The sequence below is a fragment of the Nymphaea colorata genome, chromosome 10 (genome assembly GCF_008831285.2).
Source record: "Nymphaea colorata isolate Beijing-Zhang1983 chromosome 10, ASM883128v2, whole genome shotgun sequence".
Taxonomy (NCBI): Eukaryota; Viridiplantae; Streptophyta; class Magnoliopsida; order Nymphaeales; family Nymphaeaceae; genus Nymphaea; species Nymphaea colorata.
Window position 1 is genome coordinate 8,593,078 of NC_045147.1, and position 16,505 is coordinate 8,609,582.

Genomic DNA, 16,505 nt, shown 5'->3' on the forward strand with positions numbered 1-16,505 from the left:
AGGGATGTCATCAGCCCTCATGTTGCCTTAGGGTGTCAGCAGAGAAATTCTTAAGTACTGTCCCCTCATTAAGAAAAGAAGAACATAAAGAAAAAGAAAGGCTCAATCCCTCATACAAGACTGCTGCTGCGCTGCATCAAAACTGTTATATTTCAAAATCAGGGATCTTCTTATCTCATTCTTCTTCTTGCATGTAAACCCTTTTACTCTTTCATATTCCTATTGAGAAAAGGGGGATTCCTCCTTTCATTTGGTTTTGTCCAATATCATGAAAATTGTACGATACATATCTTAACTTTTTACTTGGACACATCTTGCACCTTAGAAGAGTGTAATGCACCATATCTTACTGTATAGTATGATACAAGGCATGACAATACAATGTAATACGTCTCACATCCCATGACATGAGAAAGGCATGAAAAGAGGGGGATCTGACCCCCAGTTTTTGTTTAAACTTTAAAAGCTCCCTCTCAATTTTTCTATGAGCTGTGAGGGAGATCTCGCTATGTTAAGGAAGAAAACTTCAATTTCAAACTAGATGTACAAGTGAAGTAGCGAACTACAGTTGAAGAAAGATGGGTTTCCCATTTCTACCATGAAAGGCATAAAACCTCATCCTTTTACCATACATTTATATTGTTTTTCTCAAGACATGATTTCAAGTGACCCACACGGCAATGGTCCACATTGGTGAGGGAAATGAAAATTGAAAATCATTTTTATAAGTATTGTAAACAAAGACTTATCAGCAAGAATATCTCCGCTAAAATACCATGTAGCTAGGATGCATGAGAATGTGGCTCTGTCCACTAGTAAAGGACCACATGCATTTGCCCGAAGACAATAAAGATGATATCAACCATTTCACAATTAACTCGTACAAAGTTCATCATGCAGATCACATTCTTATTTCTATAAAATAAAGATGATAGTGGTGACATTTAATGGATTAAGCATTTCGTTTTTAATGTTTTTCAAGGCCATTAATGTGTGGTGAACTAATTGGCACATACATGGTGATATTTTTTTCCCACCTAATTTGTTTGGACAATATCCTTGGTTGAATTAGCAGCTGAGCTTGCTGATGTATTTGCATTTTCCCTTGTAGCCTCTTCTCCCACCTTATGGATCACCAGCATATGCGGCACTGTATTCTCATGGAGGGATGTATGCTCATCATCCTTCAATGGCTCTGGTGAGTCCTGGTTACTTTCTAACACTAGCATTAGCACTTTTTTCTTCCCATGTATTTAGGAACATTGTTTTTACCAATTTAAAGGCAATCAAAGGAGAAAAGTACAGTGAGTATTCTGATGATTGAATCTGTTCCATAGATATTAGATTAACATATTGGACTGTTAATTTTTACAGGGTGCACATCCACATGGCCATGTTGTTTCAACACCTGCAACAAATGAAGCTATGGTATTTAACCTGATTCAATAAGCCTCCTTAAATCTTTCGAAGATTTGTTGCATGGTTTACTGAATGATAAGGTTGTCTAGAACTTAGGCAATCTGGGAAATCAGGTGGAAATTAGAAGTTGTGAGGCTTTACCGTCTCGAAACTTCTGTGACTGTAATAACGGATAACCTGAACCGAGTTACACCAGGTCAGTGTTCTAAGGTGGACCTTGATTGGGTAACTTGGTGAATTATCAACCAATAACATGGCTTCAAATTAAATTTACTGCTTGAAGCTTAGATAATTGAGTATCTAAATATGCCATCTTATCATTGTTTCAATACAGGGTGCTAGCACAGAAACACCTAGTAAATCATCCAACAGTAAGGATCAAGGCTTGGTGAAAAAACTGAAAGGGTTTGGAGGACTTGCTGTTTCAATTGGCAACGGAAATGTTGATGCATCAGGTGGCCAGACACACGGACAATCACAGAGGTTTGTCTATGTCTGCTGTTACAAAAATAGCTTTCACACTTTAGTTACTTGTTACCAGGCAAATTTGTCTTTAAAGTATTTGTGTTTGGTTTCGCTACAGGTATTCATAATTGCAGATGTTTATGCTTGTTCCTTTCTATTGGCTTGCCATATTAATATTAGTTCCCAAAAAATTTTTTTTGGGTACGATGGAAGTAAAATCCCACTAACAGAACCAGATAACTATATACATACATACATACACACATATACAATCAAATACATGCAAATATATAATTTTGTTAGCATAAGTAGCTTATCCCCATCAAATGTAGATGGCAATAGCATGTCGGGAAATGGGACTTGAATAGAGGGGGGTCCCCATTCTCGGGATCAGATTCATCTGATCTACTTCTTGGGCACGAACCAGAGAGCTTCTCGTCTTCTCTCCTCTGGCTCAATTCCTCCTTCAATTGCTTCTTCTGGAACAGTTTCACTCGATAGTCATACTCCTGGAAATAGGCCTTCCTCTGTTCCTTGCTCAGCTTAGCTATCTGAGATTTTCCCAAAGGTTTGAATGGTGGAAGCTGATCATATTCTTCTTCGTCAGTATCAGCTTCAGGCAACTCTTCCTCCATCTCAAAGTACGGTTCCTCATGATCTGCAGAGGCAAGACTAGGATGGGATCTTGACTGCAACAATGAGGACAGCAGAAATGGAACCGGTACTGAACGATAACGATGACCACCGAACAAGAGTTTTGTGATGGCAGGATCTTGCGGTCTCAGTAGAGAATTTACTTCTGTTAATATCTTAGAAGAGTAGCATAACAGGAGCAACCGCGGCTGCCAACTCTGCCCATTGGGCAGCACCTGGTGGCCGCGTTGATTCCGTCTGCATGATGGGTGGTTCTCAACAAGCACCACCTGATTCATGAGACGCATATCTCCAGCTGCCTGCCGGGTGGAATTCTGAATGGCTTGCGACCTATGTGAAACCAATGTTTCATAAGGAAGTGGAGAGCCGCTGGGACCTTCTGGTGCTGCAGAAGATGCATGAGTGAGAGCCACGGTGACATTGAACCATATGGATGTCCCAAGGTTAGAGGTGATCGACTCTAACAATGGAAGATTATTGGTGTCACGTGAACAGGTGTCCATCCGATCGACATAAAAGATAATATCTGGTGGGAATTTCTTCATGAATTTCTTCACCGACGAAAGAAATTTCCTGTTGGTACGCTGTTCCATAACTGAAGGTCTTAATCCTGGAGTATCAATCACTCGAAGTTTCACACCATCCACAATGCCAGTGGTCACTCGCACCATACTTGTAGCTGGCCGAAAGGCATCGGTTGGAACTTTGTCTTCACCAAATATAGAATTGATGGTTGCACTCTTGCCAACTCCAGTCCTTCCAATGACCAAAATAGTGCAGGAGAAATCGATCTCCTCTTTGCCATCTTCTTCTAGCTTTTTTGCAGTTTGGAAAGCGGTGTCTAGGCTGAAGAGTCTTTCCTCGTTCCTTCAGCAAGAGCTAACCTGTAAAGAACCTGAGCAACAGCCGACTCGTCGAGTGACTGTCCTAATCTGTAGACAAGGCGCAAAAAATTCATCCTGATCATGTTTATCTTGTCATGAAGCTTCTTCTCTTCATCATCCATGTTCTCTGTTTCTGATTCTCTCGTGGCTGAAGAAGCAAAATTACCCGCACTACTAATTCTGCGAGGTGCAGACAGACCTAATGCCGGAACTGATGATCCCAAACCGGCAGGGTTTTGAGAGGTGGATCTGGCATTAACATTGCTCGCGGCCTTCAACAGAGCCGTCAGGGTAGCTGAATCAAACAACACTTTATCATCATCACCATATTATTCTTCTTCTTCACTATCTGCTGCCTCAATGATGTGAGATGCGGTAGACCCGTTCTCAGCAAATCTGACGTCAGAGTTTCTGGAGAACTTCACGAAATTCTCTAACTCCCTGACGAAATTCAAATCGTCACTGTTGTCACCTGTAGCAATTGATCCATCATCAGCATCCAGCTCTTGCTTGTTTATAATTTCGGAATCATTTGGCCCCTGTGAACTAGTTCGGGGTGACTTATTCACGACCAAGTTCTGCAATTACCCTGGTGCCACCAGCCACTTTGGTCTCTATTGATCCCAACTTCCCGGCATTATCCTCTACCTCCAGAGAGCTCGTACCAAAAGAACCCACCCTGCCCACCGTAAAAAAACTTCCTCCTTAATGTTTCTTAATGAGGCACTGCCGTTCATCGTCTCTGTGATTTTGAACATTGGTTGTCACTGTCAAATTATAAGTTAAAAACTTGACTATTTTAAATTGTCCAGATCCCAACTCAAAAGAACTGCTTAGAGAATTTTAAAATTTAAAGCTCATAACTGACGATTGTCAGTCCAAGTTATTATTTGGACAATCTCATGAATAAGGATGTAATTGAGCCTGGATACGATTCTAGGATTTTGATTTTTTTTCCTGGTTTTCTGTTAGTACCAATTCATCCCGCTATGATTTTTTAAAGTACTTATTGAAACTAACCCGTTTAAATCCCTGGAAATTTATGTTATAAAAAGTAAACTATCTTTCACCAGCGTTTGAATTTTAGAAATTGGGTTTTGAATTTTTTCAACTGTTTAAATGAATTTAACGATGCTGCAAATTTATGCTTAAAAATTTAAAATTTCTCTATGCCTCACCTCTTTTCCATGACCATTGTTCTTATTTCTCTGCAGATGGTCGAAGCTGACCTTCACTTAGAAAATACAGATTTCACACGCTGATAGCACGAGAAGTATATAGGAAAGCATGAGAGATGGTCTAATATATATATATCATGTTTAAACTTTTAAGGGTGAAGGGTGTTACAGGGCTTTCTGCAACAGATTTCGTGCATTAACATTTTGCACCAAAGGGTTCGAACAATATTCTTCCTACCAACATTTCATCTCCTAAACAATATGAATGCCCTTTTCATTTCCCCTTTTCTTCTATGACAATGAGGGACTCCTATCACATCAAGCCAACGAACGTGCTTGATCTGTGAAGTAAACACACGTCGAGCTTCCACCATATACCAACTCTCATACTCACAATTCAAAGCCCAGAGATCTGAGACTCCTTGATAAAGATCAGATGTGCCCTACGTTCAAGCTTATGAATCATGTTCAGATGCTCATAACCTAACAACCATTTTAATTTTTCATCCAGTGCCATTACAGTAGTATATTTACAGCACCAAGAATCTGCCTCACATGAACAATTTGATCAAATAAGGCAGCAATCAGCTCAATGCGTCCCGGCTGCCATTTCTTCATGTAGATGAGAGGCAGCCAACCACCAGTAATCGAGCCTTACAAACATTCATTGCAACTAGATTCAATATGTATCACTAGCTTTGAGACTACTGCCCAGATTCCATGTCATCTAAAGCAAGGCATCCATCCATGGCGGGTGACTCGTCGACGTAGATGGACGAACTGCAGAAGGAAGATCTTTGAAGGTTTACTGTTGTGGCCACCACCTCACAACTGAGAAGTCCTTTGACATATTGAAAGCCAACTGCTTTGGCATGCGACACAAATGTACATGCTGCATCAGTTACGATGGAGTAAACAGTGGAATAATTAAGACAAAAGTGAATGTCCACTTTTCTCTGCCTTGTTTTAAGTTTTAACTAGGGAACTATGTGATCCTGACGTACGAACAAGCGTTGAGCTTAACATTATAGTTTTTTACTGGCAAGAATAAGCATACCGCAAATTAGGGGAAAGAGAAACACAATGTAGCCTCTAGCAGGCCACATCTTATTGAGAAATAGATCGGGAAATCAGTTCTTAGATCCCCAAAATCATGTTTCTCATATATACTAGTTCAAGTTGATCTGTGCTCATAATTTTTACTGGGCATCTGCTTCATCTGGATAGAGTAACCTTGAGCTTACGTCCACTAAAAACTTGTACGGAGCAAAACTGATGAACGCTGAAACTGAAGCTTATCTCAGTTCTACCCACTGCCGACCAATCTCAAACCGTATTAATATGAATAAGATCATAAAATTGATAGACTTGATGCACCTTCTGCAGATTGATATCCAATACGAACAACGTGTTCTAAACTGGCAGAAAGTAAGGAGTTAAGAAAGGTAGTGAGGTAAAAAAAAACCTAAAGTTCAAGTCCCAACGATACTCCGGGCCCTTGAAATCTTCTGCATTCTCATAAGCACAGTGGTCCAAACTCACTGAGGCTTACTCCCCATAGGCTGGTCCACTAAGTAGTCTGGTCCTTGTAGAGTTCCTTGTTATCCAAACCTTTCACGTGAAAAACGTGAAAACAAACAACAAACCAAAGAAGAAAAGAAATTCCAAATTTAGAGGTGACCAGATAAGATCTTGCAGTTGCAGGTAAGGGACAATTTCCCTTCCAGTCCATAACTAGTACACTTTACCAGTTGCAGGTAAGGGACAATTTCCCTTCCAGTCCATAACTAGTATACTTTACCAGTTGCAGGTAAGGGACAATTTCCCTTCCAGTCCATAACTAGTATACTTTACCAGCTGCAGTATGCAGAAGAACCTCCAGACGGAAATCCCAGTACCTATTCAGGCCCAAATCTTACAAGCTACAAAACAGATAATGAGATAACAACCTGATGTACTAACTTCCAGATCATGTCGGCATGAAGGTTAGTGGGATTCCCGTGTCATAAAAACAATTTTGCATGTTTTGTGGCTTCAAAGAAACTGAATGATGGATCTTATTTTCTCAAAATTGATAGCTTACAAATAAATATGATGTAAATCGCCTCAAACCTAGGGATTTTGAGGACCCTCATTAAGAATCTCAATTACAACCATGCTACATCCTTTTCTTTCCTGGACATACAAAAAGAGCTATGAACTATCTGAAAGAATTACATTCTGATATTCTAAATCTATAAGGGATGAATAAGAGGTAAGAGTATTGAAACCTTGCACAAGTAGACTATGTTGACATAGCTATGAAAAGCTACGATGGCAAAAGCACTTGACGACATGATTGTTCTTTTATATAGGCCCCATATAGATTGACCATGAAATGGATAAACGTATCACCATCTTTCTGCTTTTTTTCAGATTCTTCTTCTCTCCATGATTGTGCTTTGTCAATAACTAAAATTACACCACCACAAGGAAACACAAAGAAATATTAACATGTTTGATTTCTTCTCCCTGTTTCCTTTTCTACATCTTGGAGAGTTGGTCTAGAGGGAACGCAATTTTCTCTCAACTTCCTCTAGTGGTTGTCCAACATAAAGCTTGAGTTCTCCCTTCCTCACCACTTTGACATTCATGGAGCCTGACTTGACTTCACCATGGAGCTCCTAAAAACATAGGTCCCAAGTTATTTAGTTTAATGTATCTTGGTTCTGGATTAGATAATGCACATCATTAGCTCCCATAAGACTTGAAAATGAAAGAGGAATGTTTCCAGACAGAAGTGTGTGTGTGACTTTGTGCTTTTTTGTCCATGCTTTTAGCCCAAGATTTTGTGTGGCTGTAAAACAATTTAAACTTCATCTAGTGTATGTTTGAAGTACGGATGAAATTGAAACTCAATAAATCCAACCATGTAATGGTTGGACAACCACATAAAAGGCACTCAAATTAGAATGAAAGTGCATCTCTTAATTCAGGTTTTAGTAAAAACTCAGGAAGGGGAAGGTGTAAAGAAAGAACATAACCAATTAAGCCATAAAAAACCTTTGATAAAAAATCCTCATAACATAGTATTGCACTTGGAAATCATGAAAATTTGAAAGAAGTATTGGTTGACAATGAAAACAGAAACTAAAGCCAATGCCATGACGGCATTACCCAGCAAAAACCAGCTTCAGGCTTTCAGTCAGAAACTAGTAGATTATAGCAAAAATGACCTCTTTGTCGCAGACCCTGGACTACCAACAGACTTGCCTGTAATTCCGACCATCTCCTCATAGCTACACGACTAAAGAAATCATAGATATATATCCACCTTACTTGGACTATTACATGTTAGCAGCCTCTCTAATTTGCCGCTTGAGTTGGATATAGGTCAATCATACAATCGCAACCTACTTGTGTTTCTACAAAGAAAGATCCTTGTTCTTAGCAAACTTCAGCACAAACTTGAAGGTCGTTTTTATATTTAAAAACGATTTTTAATTTGGTGAAAATTCTACCAGAAACATAGGACAATAGCTACAATTCCTAGTCTACTTCAAAAACGATCTTACACATAAAAGTTCAATGTTCTCCAGTAAAAACAAATGAAATTACCACGTCAAAAAACAGAAATAAACACTCAATTGAACAATCACACCCACACCGGGCACTCGTATCCATACCAATGTAACATAAGTATCCATGCAACATGGTATATACTACTCATTCCATTCGTACAAATAATCGTACTTCTGATGAACATAGATGTGCATCTTTTTGAAAGCACTCCTCAAAACCTACAACAAAAGAAATGCAGACATAAAACCGATAGCTTATTTTATGAGGCACAATTGGCTGATATGGCCTACATGCAGCTCAACTAAAGTTAAAAAAAAGCTGTGTGACAAAGTTTGCACCATAGGCTCTGAGGTGCTTATTCGCATTGCAAGCAACACTCTTTCCAAGCTCCTTGCAACTTCATCTTTTGTCCTCCCATTTATTAACAGAAGTTGTCCTTTTGGCTCTGCATGATCTAATTGACATAAGTTCTACTACCATTTGATAGCTTATGCATGACTAAGTAGTTTGTAATAGAAAGCGCAAGAAATAAGCAGGATCAGGTCCAACAGAAACAACATCAGCAAGTTTATGAAAAGGAACCATACTATTAGATCTGGATGGTAGCAATCTTCCAATTAGCTTTCTCACATATGCCTACACCGTCTATGCATGCCTGAGTCTCCACCAACAGCAGCACAAAACAAGATCAAGGGCGTCTTCCCTTCATCCACATACTGAAGATCTTGCATGAAGGAAGAAAAGAGAACTAAGACCACATTTTGATCACATCCACATACAGCTTGCACACAGAAGAAAGTTTATGATCTTATATAGTAAAAGATTATTAATTTTCTTTACGAAAGTTGTCAAATGCCAAAAAGAGAAAACATTTCAGCTCGCTCTTTGTGACAATCTGCGCTGATCAGACTGTTGATAGATTGTATGTTTCGGGTCCGGATCCATACCCAACCCGCCTTGTAGCCTGTTTTGGGCACTACTTAAGTCATGTAACCCTAATCCTTATGAGTAAATGAAAGACTAAGGAGAGAGAGAGTCTGGCGGCTAGTGGGCACCGGCTCCTCCTCATTCGTGGTTTTTTCCCTCATGTTGAGGGTTTTCCACGTTACATCGTGATTGTTGTTTCTCTTCCTCTTCTTGTTCATGTTTCTACATGGTATCAGAGCCGACGAGTTTGGGAAATTTTTAGGGGTTGTGAAGTTCCAACCCTAATATCTCTCACCGCTACCACCGCCACCACTGCAGCAGCCACCGCTGCCACCACCGCCGCCGCCGCCTGTGTCACCCTTTGCGCCATCGCCATCGCAGCCACTCTTGCGGCGTCGCTCTTGCGTTGTAAACCGTCGCCGTCACCGTTGTCCCTTGCACCACTGCCTTTTTTGCGCCGTCGTCTTGCTTCCTGGAGAAGAAGGAAGATATGCGTGCTTAGGCGCTTCCTAGGCTTGCCTCCCCCTATTCACGTCAATTCCTAGGGGTCTTTTGCAAATCCGGTGAAGTGCATCCGCCTCTTACCTGCAATATATTGCTTGGTTGATCTTTGATTCCATCTTCTTGTTTTTTTGGCGCCCACCGTGCAAGAAGAGGTGGCTGGTCCGTGACTTGGTAGAGGACGTAAAGGAGGAGAGGAGCGTAACTTGAGGATTGCCTCAACGTCCGCCGGTGCTCCGGCGATCGCATCCCCCTTTCCTTACAAAAGACCGGGGTTAAATTGGTCTTACGGGTGAAGGCTTTCCTCATCTCGAAGTTGATTTCCTATTCACTTCTATACCTTGATACTTGCTGGGTTTTGCCTCTTGAATCTTGATTCCAGCAAGGAGAACGTGTGACGCAACCTCTACCCGTGGGAGATTGCAGACCGAGAGAGAGAAGGAACCGCTTCCGTCGAGCGACATCGACGATCGTTTCCCCCAATCGACATTTCGTTCACTCTTGGGGTTGATTGGGAATCCGGTGAAGATATTACCTCTCTCTCTTTATCGTTCCTTTCTAGATAGAACTTGATTTTTCTCTCGTTCTTGTGATTCTATCCAAGGATATTACTGCCCGTTGGTGCTCTCCGTTGTCACCGGTGTCTCTCTTGTTGTATCGCTGCTCGTGCCTCCTGTTGGACTATCTGTGATTATGGTAGCTTCTTCATCTATAGACGTGATGGCGGATTGTCGTATGGGGGAGTGGATCATTGACAGTGGCGCTACTCACCACATGACCGGCAATCCTAAGGTCTTTCATGGGTATAAGCTTTCATCAGGAAAGGATCGTGTTTCCCTTGCCGATGGTTCATCTATCTCTATGGCTGGAAAAGGGAGTCTCCCACTTTTGAACAAGTTCTTAGTCCACAATGCTCTACATGTTCCTCATATTCCCTTGAATCTCTTGTCGGTTAGCAAGATCACGAAGGAGTTAAATTGCGAACTTATATTTTCCGCTGATCGCTGTGTTATGCAGGACTTGGTGACAGGGAAGAGGATTGGGATTGGTCTAGCTTCTGACGGGTTCTATCGTTTACCTATGCGTGCTGCTCAGCCTCTCATGACGACAATCAGCCAAGCTACAAAGAATAGAGAGGACTCCCTTCAGTTGCTTCTACGTTGGCATGAGCGCCTTGGACACTTGCCTTTTGGCCTTCTTAGATAGTTGTTTCCTGATATATGTTCCAGGTTAGATATGACTATGGTGTCTTGTGATGTCTGTCACCTGGCCAAACATGTTAGGGCTTCATACCCTTTGTCTAGCCATCGGTCTAATGAGGTATTTGCCATGATTCATTCTGATGTGTGGGGGCCTGCAGGGATTCCTTCTTGTCATGGTTTTCAATATTTTATCACCTTTATAGATGATTATTCTCGTAACACTATTGTCTACTTGCTGAAAGACCATAGTGAAGTTCCTACTGTCATAGAGACTTTCATTGCTTATGTGGAAACTCAATATGGAGCATCTGTTTAGACATTTCGATCTGACAATGCTCGAGAGTATATGTGCCAGTCTGTTGATAGCTTCTTTCAAAAAAGGGGAATTGTTCATGAGACTTCCTATAGTTATACCCCTCCTCAAAATAGAGTTGCTGAACGAAAAAATCATCAGTTATTGAATATAACTCGAGCTCTTCTTTTTCAACGTCATGTTCCAAAAAAGTATTGGGGGGATGCTGTGCTGACTAGTGCGTATCTTATAAACCGATTGCCTAGTCGTGTGTTGAATGGAAAGACGCCTCACTCTCTGTTACCGGGTTGTCGTGAACCTTTCTCTCTTCCACTCAGAGTTTTTGGTTGTGTTTGCTTTATTCACAATCATAGTCATCACATTCAAAAGCTTGATCCAAGATCCATTAAGGGCATTTTTTTAGGGTATTCTCCCACTCAAAAAGGGTACAAGTGTCGAGACCCTTCCACTGGTCTGGCCTATGTTACCAAAGATGTCACTTTCCTTGAACATGTTTCCTATTTTGGTGAGAATCCTCTTCAGGTGGAGTACTCTATGTCACAGGAAGAGTATTCTCCGAGTCAGGAAATTCAGTTTACAAATTTTTTGGACTACAGGCGTGACTCTGTTGGTCCATCTAGTGAGGTGCATGAACAGGAGAAAAATGGTCCATCTAATGAGGTGCATGAACAGGAGAAAAATGGAGAGTGTTCCACTGAGGCAGAAGATAAGTGCAATCGTCTATTTGGGCAAGTTTACTCTAGGCGAAGAGTTTGTACAGATAAGATGACAGGTGGTGAAAATTCTACTCCCAATCCAATTAGTCCTTCCCTGGATGACCCAAGTCGTGCGCAGAAGCAACCTGTTGAAGAAGAGATTCAAACTGTTGCTGCTAGTGAAGAGCTTCCCATCGCCCTGCGAAAGGGTGTCAGGTCATGTACTCAACATCCTATTGGTAACTTTGTTTCATATTCTAGACTGAGCAAGGACTACCAATGCTTTGTATCTTCTCTTTCTTTGACTATGATTCCCAAGAATGTTGTTGAGGCTCAGAGTGATCCTAAGTGGACTTATGCAATGCAAGAAGAGATGGAAGCCTTGCGAAGAAACATGACATGGGAAGTTGTAAAGATTCCTAAGGCGGCTCACTTGGTTGGATCTAAGTGGTTCTACACCATCAAGTACAAACCAGATGGGAGTGTTGAAAGATACAAAGCTCGTCTTGTGGCCAAGGGGTTTAGTCAGAAATATGAGATTGATTATTTGGAGACTGTCAGAGTCATTATCTCTTTAGCTGTGATGAAGGAGTGAAAGTTGTATCAACTGGATGTTAAGAATGCATTCCTCAATGGTGACCTCGAAAAAGAAGTATATATGCATATGCCTCCAGGATATGAAGAACCAGAAAAATGTTGTAAGCTGAAAAAGGCCTTATATGGCCTTAAGCAATCGCCCAGAGCGTAGTTCGAACAACTGAGAAGAGTGATGATACGTCATGGATACAAACAAGGAAATGGAGATCACACTCTGTTTGTGAAGAAGAAGGAGAGCAGGGTTACTCTCCTGCTGGTCTACGTTGATGACATGATTGTCACAGGAGATGATGAGGAGGAGATTATCAAGCTAAAAGGGTTACTGGCTACAGAATTCGATCTCAAAGATCTTGGCAAGCTAAGGTATTTTCTTGGTATGGAGGTTGCTAGGTCTAGTACTGGTCTTGTACTAAACCAAAGGAAATACACATTAGATCTGCTGGAAGAAACTGGTAAATTGGGATGTAGACCTACTCCTACCCCATTTGACACTGGGCACAAGTTGAGTCTTAGAGATGGAGAGCCTCTCTGTGAAGAAGACAAGGGAAGATATCAACGTCTGGTTGGGAAGCTAATTTATCTTACCCTCATGAGACCTAATATCACCTTTGCGGTGAATGTTTTGAGCCAATTCATGCATGCACCAACTGATGCACATCTGAAGGCTGTGGAGAGAGTGCTATGCTACCTGAAGAAAAATCCTAGCAAGGGACTCCTGTATGTGAAACAAGAGACTGTGGAAATCGAGGGCTATTCTGATGCGGATTGGGCAGGTTGTGGTGATACCAGACGATCTACTACAGGGTACTGTGTCTACTTGGGAGGAAACATTGTTGTATGGAGGAGCAAGAGACAGGATGTTTGCTCTAGATCCAGTGCAGAGGCAGAATATAGGGCAGTTGCTATGGGAGTGTCAGAGTTACTATGGTTGAAGATATTGTTGACTGACATTGGAATAGAGATTGAAGGACCTATGAAGATGTACTGTGATAACAAGTCTGCAATCAACTTAGCCAACAATCCTGTTCTTCACGACAGAAAAAAACATGTTGAAATTGATCGTCACTTCATTCAGGAAAGAATTGATGCGAAAGTGTTGATCTTACCTTACATGAAGTCTGAAGACCAAACTGCTGATGTTCTGACGAAAACTCTTCCTTCAGCTTCATTTGAGAGGAATGTATCCAAGTTGGGCATGTTTGATATGTATGCCCAACTTGAGGGGGAGTGTTGATAGATTGTATGTTTCGGGTCCGGATCCATACCCAACCCGCCTTGTAGCCCGTTTTGGGCACTACTTAAGTCATGTAACTCTAATCCTTATGAGTAAATGAAAGACTAAGGAGAGAGAGAGTTTGGCGGCTAGTGGGCACCGGCTCCTCCTCATTCGTGGTTTTTTCCCTCTTGTTGAGGGTTTTCCACGTTACATCGTGATTGTTGTTTCTCTTCATCTTCTTGTTCGTGTTTCTACACAAACAAAGTGACCTGGGCTCGTGAGAAAAGAAGAATGAAGCATGACTAACCAGGAGACATTAGGTTGCAAGAGAGCGCTATCTGAATGGCTGTATTTTGTTTATCACCAGTAAGCATCCAAACGTTGATTCCAGCCTTCCGAAGCAAATCGATTGTTTCAGGAACACCTTCCTGCAATGGCATCCATAAGAAAATGAAGACAATCTACTTAAGTAAAACCAGAAGGAAAGCTCTCGCACGAAACAATACCCCCCAGAGAAGGAAAAAGAGAATCACCTGCAGACGGTCTTCTATTGCAGCAACTCCAAGAACCTCAAGAATGTGTTCCAAACCTATCAAGAATATATATAGTTAATAAATAATACAATACGACTGAAACTTAAATGCAACAACACACGCCAACTAGAAAGAATGCATGCATAATACTCTAGGGAGACCAAAATCATGGCCAATAGACAAGTCATTACTAAGTAGCGACATGTTGGTCCATTCATTGGAACATTCAAGCTTGACAACAATCTCATCTATAGAGCTCTAATTTGGCCCCAGTGCCTACAAAGAGTTGGATGAACTTCACGTACATCCAAAATGTACCATGATTTATGATTAGGTAAAACAAGACATTTGACAATCATAACCTACAATAAAAACATGATTTTGAAGTACAAGATCAAACTCTCGTGCAACATGAATCGGCTTTTCCAAAACCACTGTACATCCACAAGAACACTGATGAGTTGGGCTTTAAACTTCGACATCAAGCATGAATCAGAAGACACTGACAATGTAAAAAAAAAAAATAATGATAGAAAAGTTAAAAGCTAACGACTTTTTCAAACCCTTTCCTAAGCAAACCTTAAAAAAGAAATCAACAAAAATACTGCCTAGCCTTCACAAGAAAACAAATTGTAATGGGAACATTTTATTACGGAGGAAACCTTTAAATGGTTTTCCATAGAGGAACCGACTAAGGAAACATTTTCAACCGATGGAAAAGAAAAACGACGGAAAAGAAAAACCAAGAAACTCGACCATGTCCAAGGGCATGCCGAAGATTTTTTTTTTTTTTCACATTTCCACGTCCGATTCAATCTCGCTCATCTCATCCGTATTAATTACTTGTAATATTGGATTAGGACTCATCAATGTCATTTTTGAATATCAAATGGTATTCCTTCTTGTTGCTTACAAATAGCAGCCGACCCTTCGTTGTCTTCCCTTTTTTCCTCCCTTTGCCGTTTCCGGAAGACAAGAAAGAGGAAGAGCGACCGACTTTCGTCCTCGTAGAGAGGAGGAAAGTGGGGGAGAAGGATTGGAGAAAGGGGAGAGAAGGGAACACGATCAGAGAAGGGAGTCATGGTTTCCACCAGGCGCACCTCTTCATCGGCGAAGCTTTCTACGCCGTCGCCGGTGCCAAGCAGCAAGCGTCTCAAGGTATTCGAATGAAGCAAAACCTTCCCAAATCTTGTTCGTTATTGTTTACCCATACTTGTGTTGTCTACTGAAACCCAACGTCTGGGTTCTGTGTTTTTCTTGGGGGGTTGTTTTCCTTTGGGGTTTGAATTGGGGGAACCAGGCAGAGAACTCCCATCCGAAAGAGGTGCCCGTAGCACCCAGGGACCATGTGCTCAACTCGAAGGATTTGGCGTCGTCGTCTTCACGATACCAGCTCCCCTCTGATCCGGCGACCGGTTCTGTGGAAGATTTGGCACCGGCTGAAACCCCAGCTTCCGATCCAGATGCCTTCCGTCGACAAACCGGTCGCGATGCCACCTCCTTCACTAGGTTTGTATCCCGAGTTCTGCATGTGCCACTTGGGGAGAACGATGATTGTGAAAATCTGCTTTCCTTAATCTTTTTCCGTTTTGCTTACCCTGGGCTTGTAGGTTCTGCGCCGATGGAGGTGGAGAAATTGAAGACATTGCCATCGACATGGAATAATAGGTCGAAGAAAAGGACGCCTAATTTGGAATTGTTGACTGCATGGGGAAGACTTATATCACAGTATCCGCAGGTATGTTCCCCGATCCACTTCCTCATTGCTGATCGAGTACATTGTTTTGTTGATTCTCCTGACTTCGGCTGTAGGTCATGTGTAGGGAGGTTTTTACTGCCCCAATTTGGTCAAATTTCAGTTGTAGGCATCGGCTGTGTCGGTTGCATGTTGTTCTGATTCATTAACTAACATGGACTTGAGGTCCCTTCAGGGATTTCCGTGTTTATAAAGTATGGTTCCTTGATTTGAATTACGCTGTCATGCTCGTGAAGATCGTTAGTCTTGTATGCTGTTGCTCTAGACGGGAAATTTGGAAGTCTATGTCTGTTTCAGGCGAAGCAGTTTCCTCAGTTATCAGCTTAATAATTTTTTTCTCTGTACTGGATTCAAGAGTTTGAGATTTGCCTTGTCGTTTGGTCCTATTTCACAGTGTAGAAGGTAAACTCTAGGATTATCATGTGTCGTCAGTGTATGAAAATGAGTTCTCTAAGTGGTGTAGCTTGGTTCAGGCCTTTCACAGACCTCTCAAATAGGACGCAAGTCAACATATCCTGCAAATGAAGGGCAGCATAAGGTCATGGTAAGGAGTAGGTAGATGACAGAAATGAAGTCAATTCCATTATGCCTCCATGTACGTCGA

The 16,505-nt window shown here is 41.5% G+C and overlaps 2 protein-coding genes across 2 annotated transcripts; one reads left to right on the plus strand and one right to left on the minus strand.

The window, feature by feature from the left end:
- The first annotated feature begins 978 nt into the window (after positions 1-978).
- Positions 979-2,012, plus strand: LOC116262235 (G-box-binding factor 3-like). The gene is made up of 4 exons (XM_050079990.1): positions 979-1,198; positions 1,375-1,428; positions 1,754-1,902; positions 2,003-2,012. Exons 1-4 carry the CDS (start codon positions 1,169-1,171, stop codon positions 2,010-2,012), a joined length of 243 nt encoding a protein of 80 aa, XP_049935947.1. The 5' UTR covers positions 979-1,168.
- A 10-nt stretch (positions 2,013-2,022) lies between these two features.
- On the minus strand, positions 2,023-3,751 carry LOC116262237 (translocase of chloroplast 159, chloroplastic-like; the record flags this gene model as incomplete). Its single annotated transcript, XM_050079991.1, is given in 4 exon segments — positions 2,023-2,038; positions 2,165-2,255; positions 2,258-3,397; positions 3,400-3,751. Coding segments are annotated over 4 exon segments (1,599 nt in total), but the record flags the coding sequence as incomplete, so codon positions are not given.
- Positions 3,752-16,505: the final 12,754 nt, after the last annotated feature.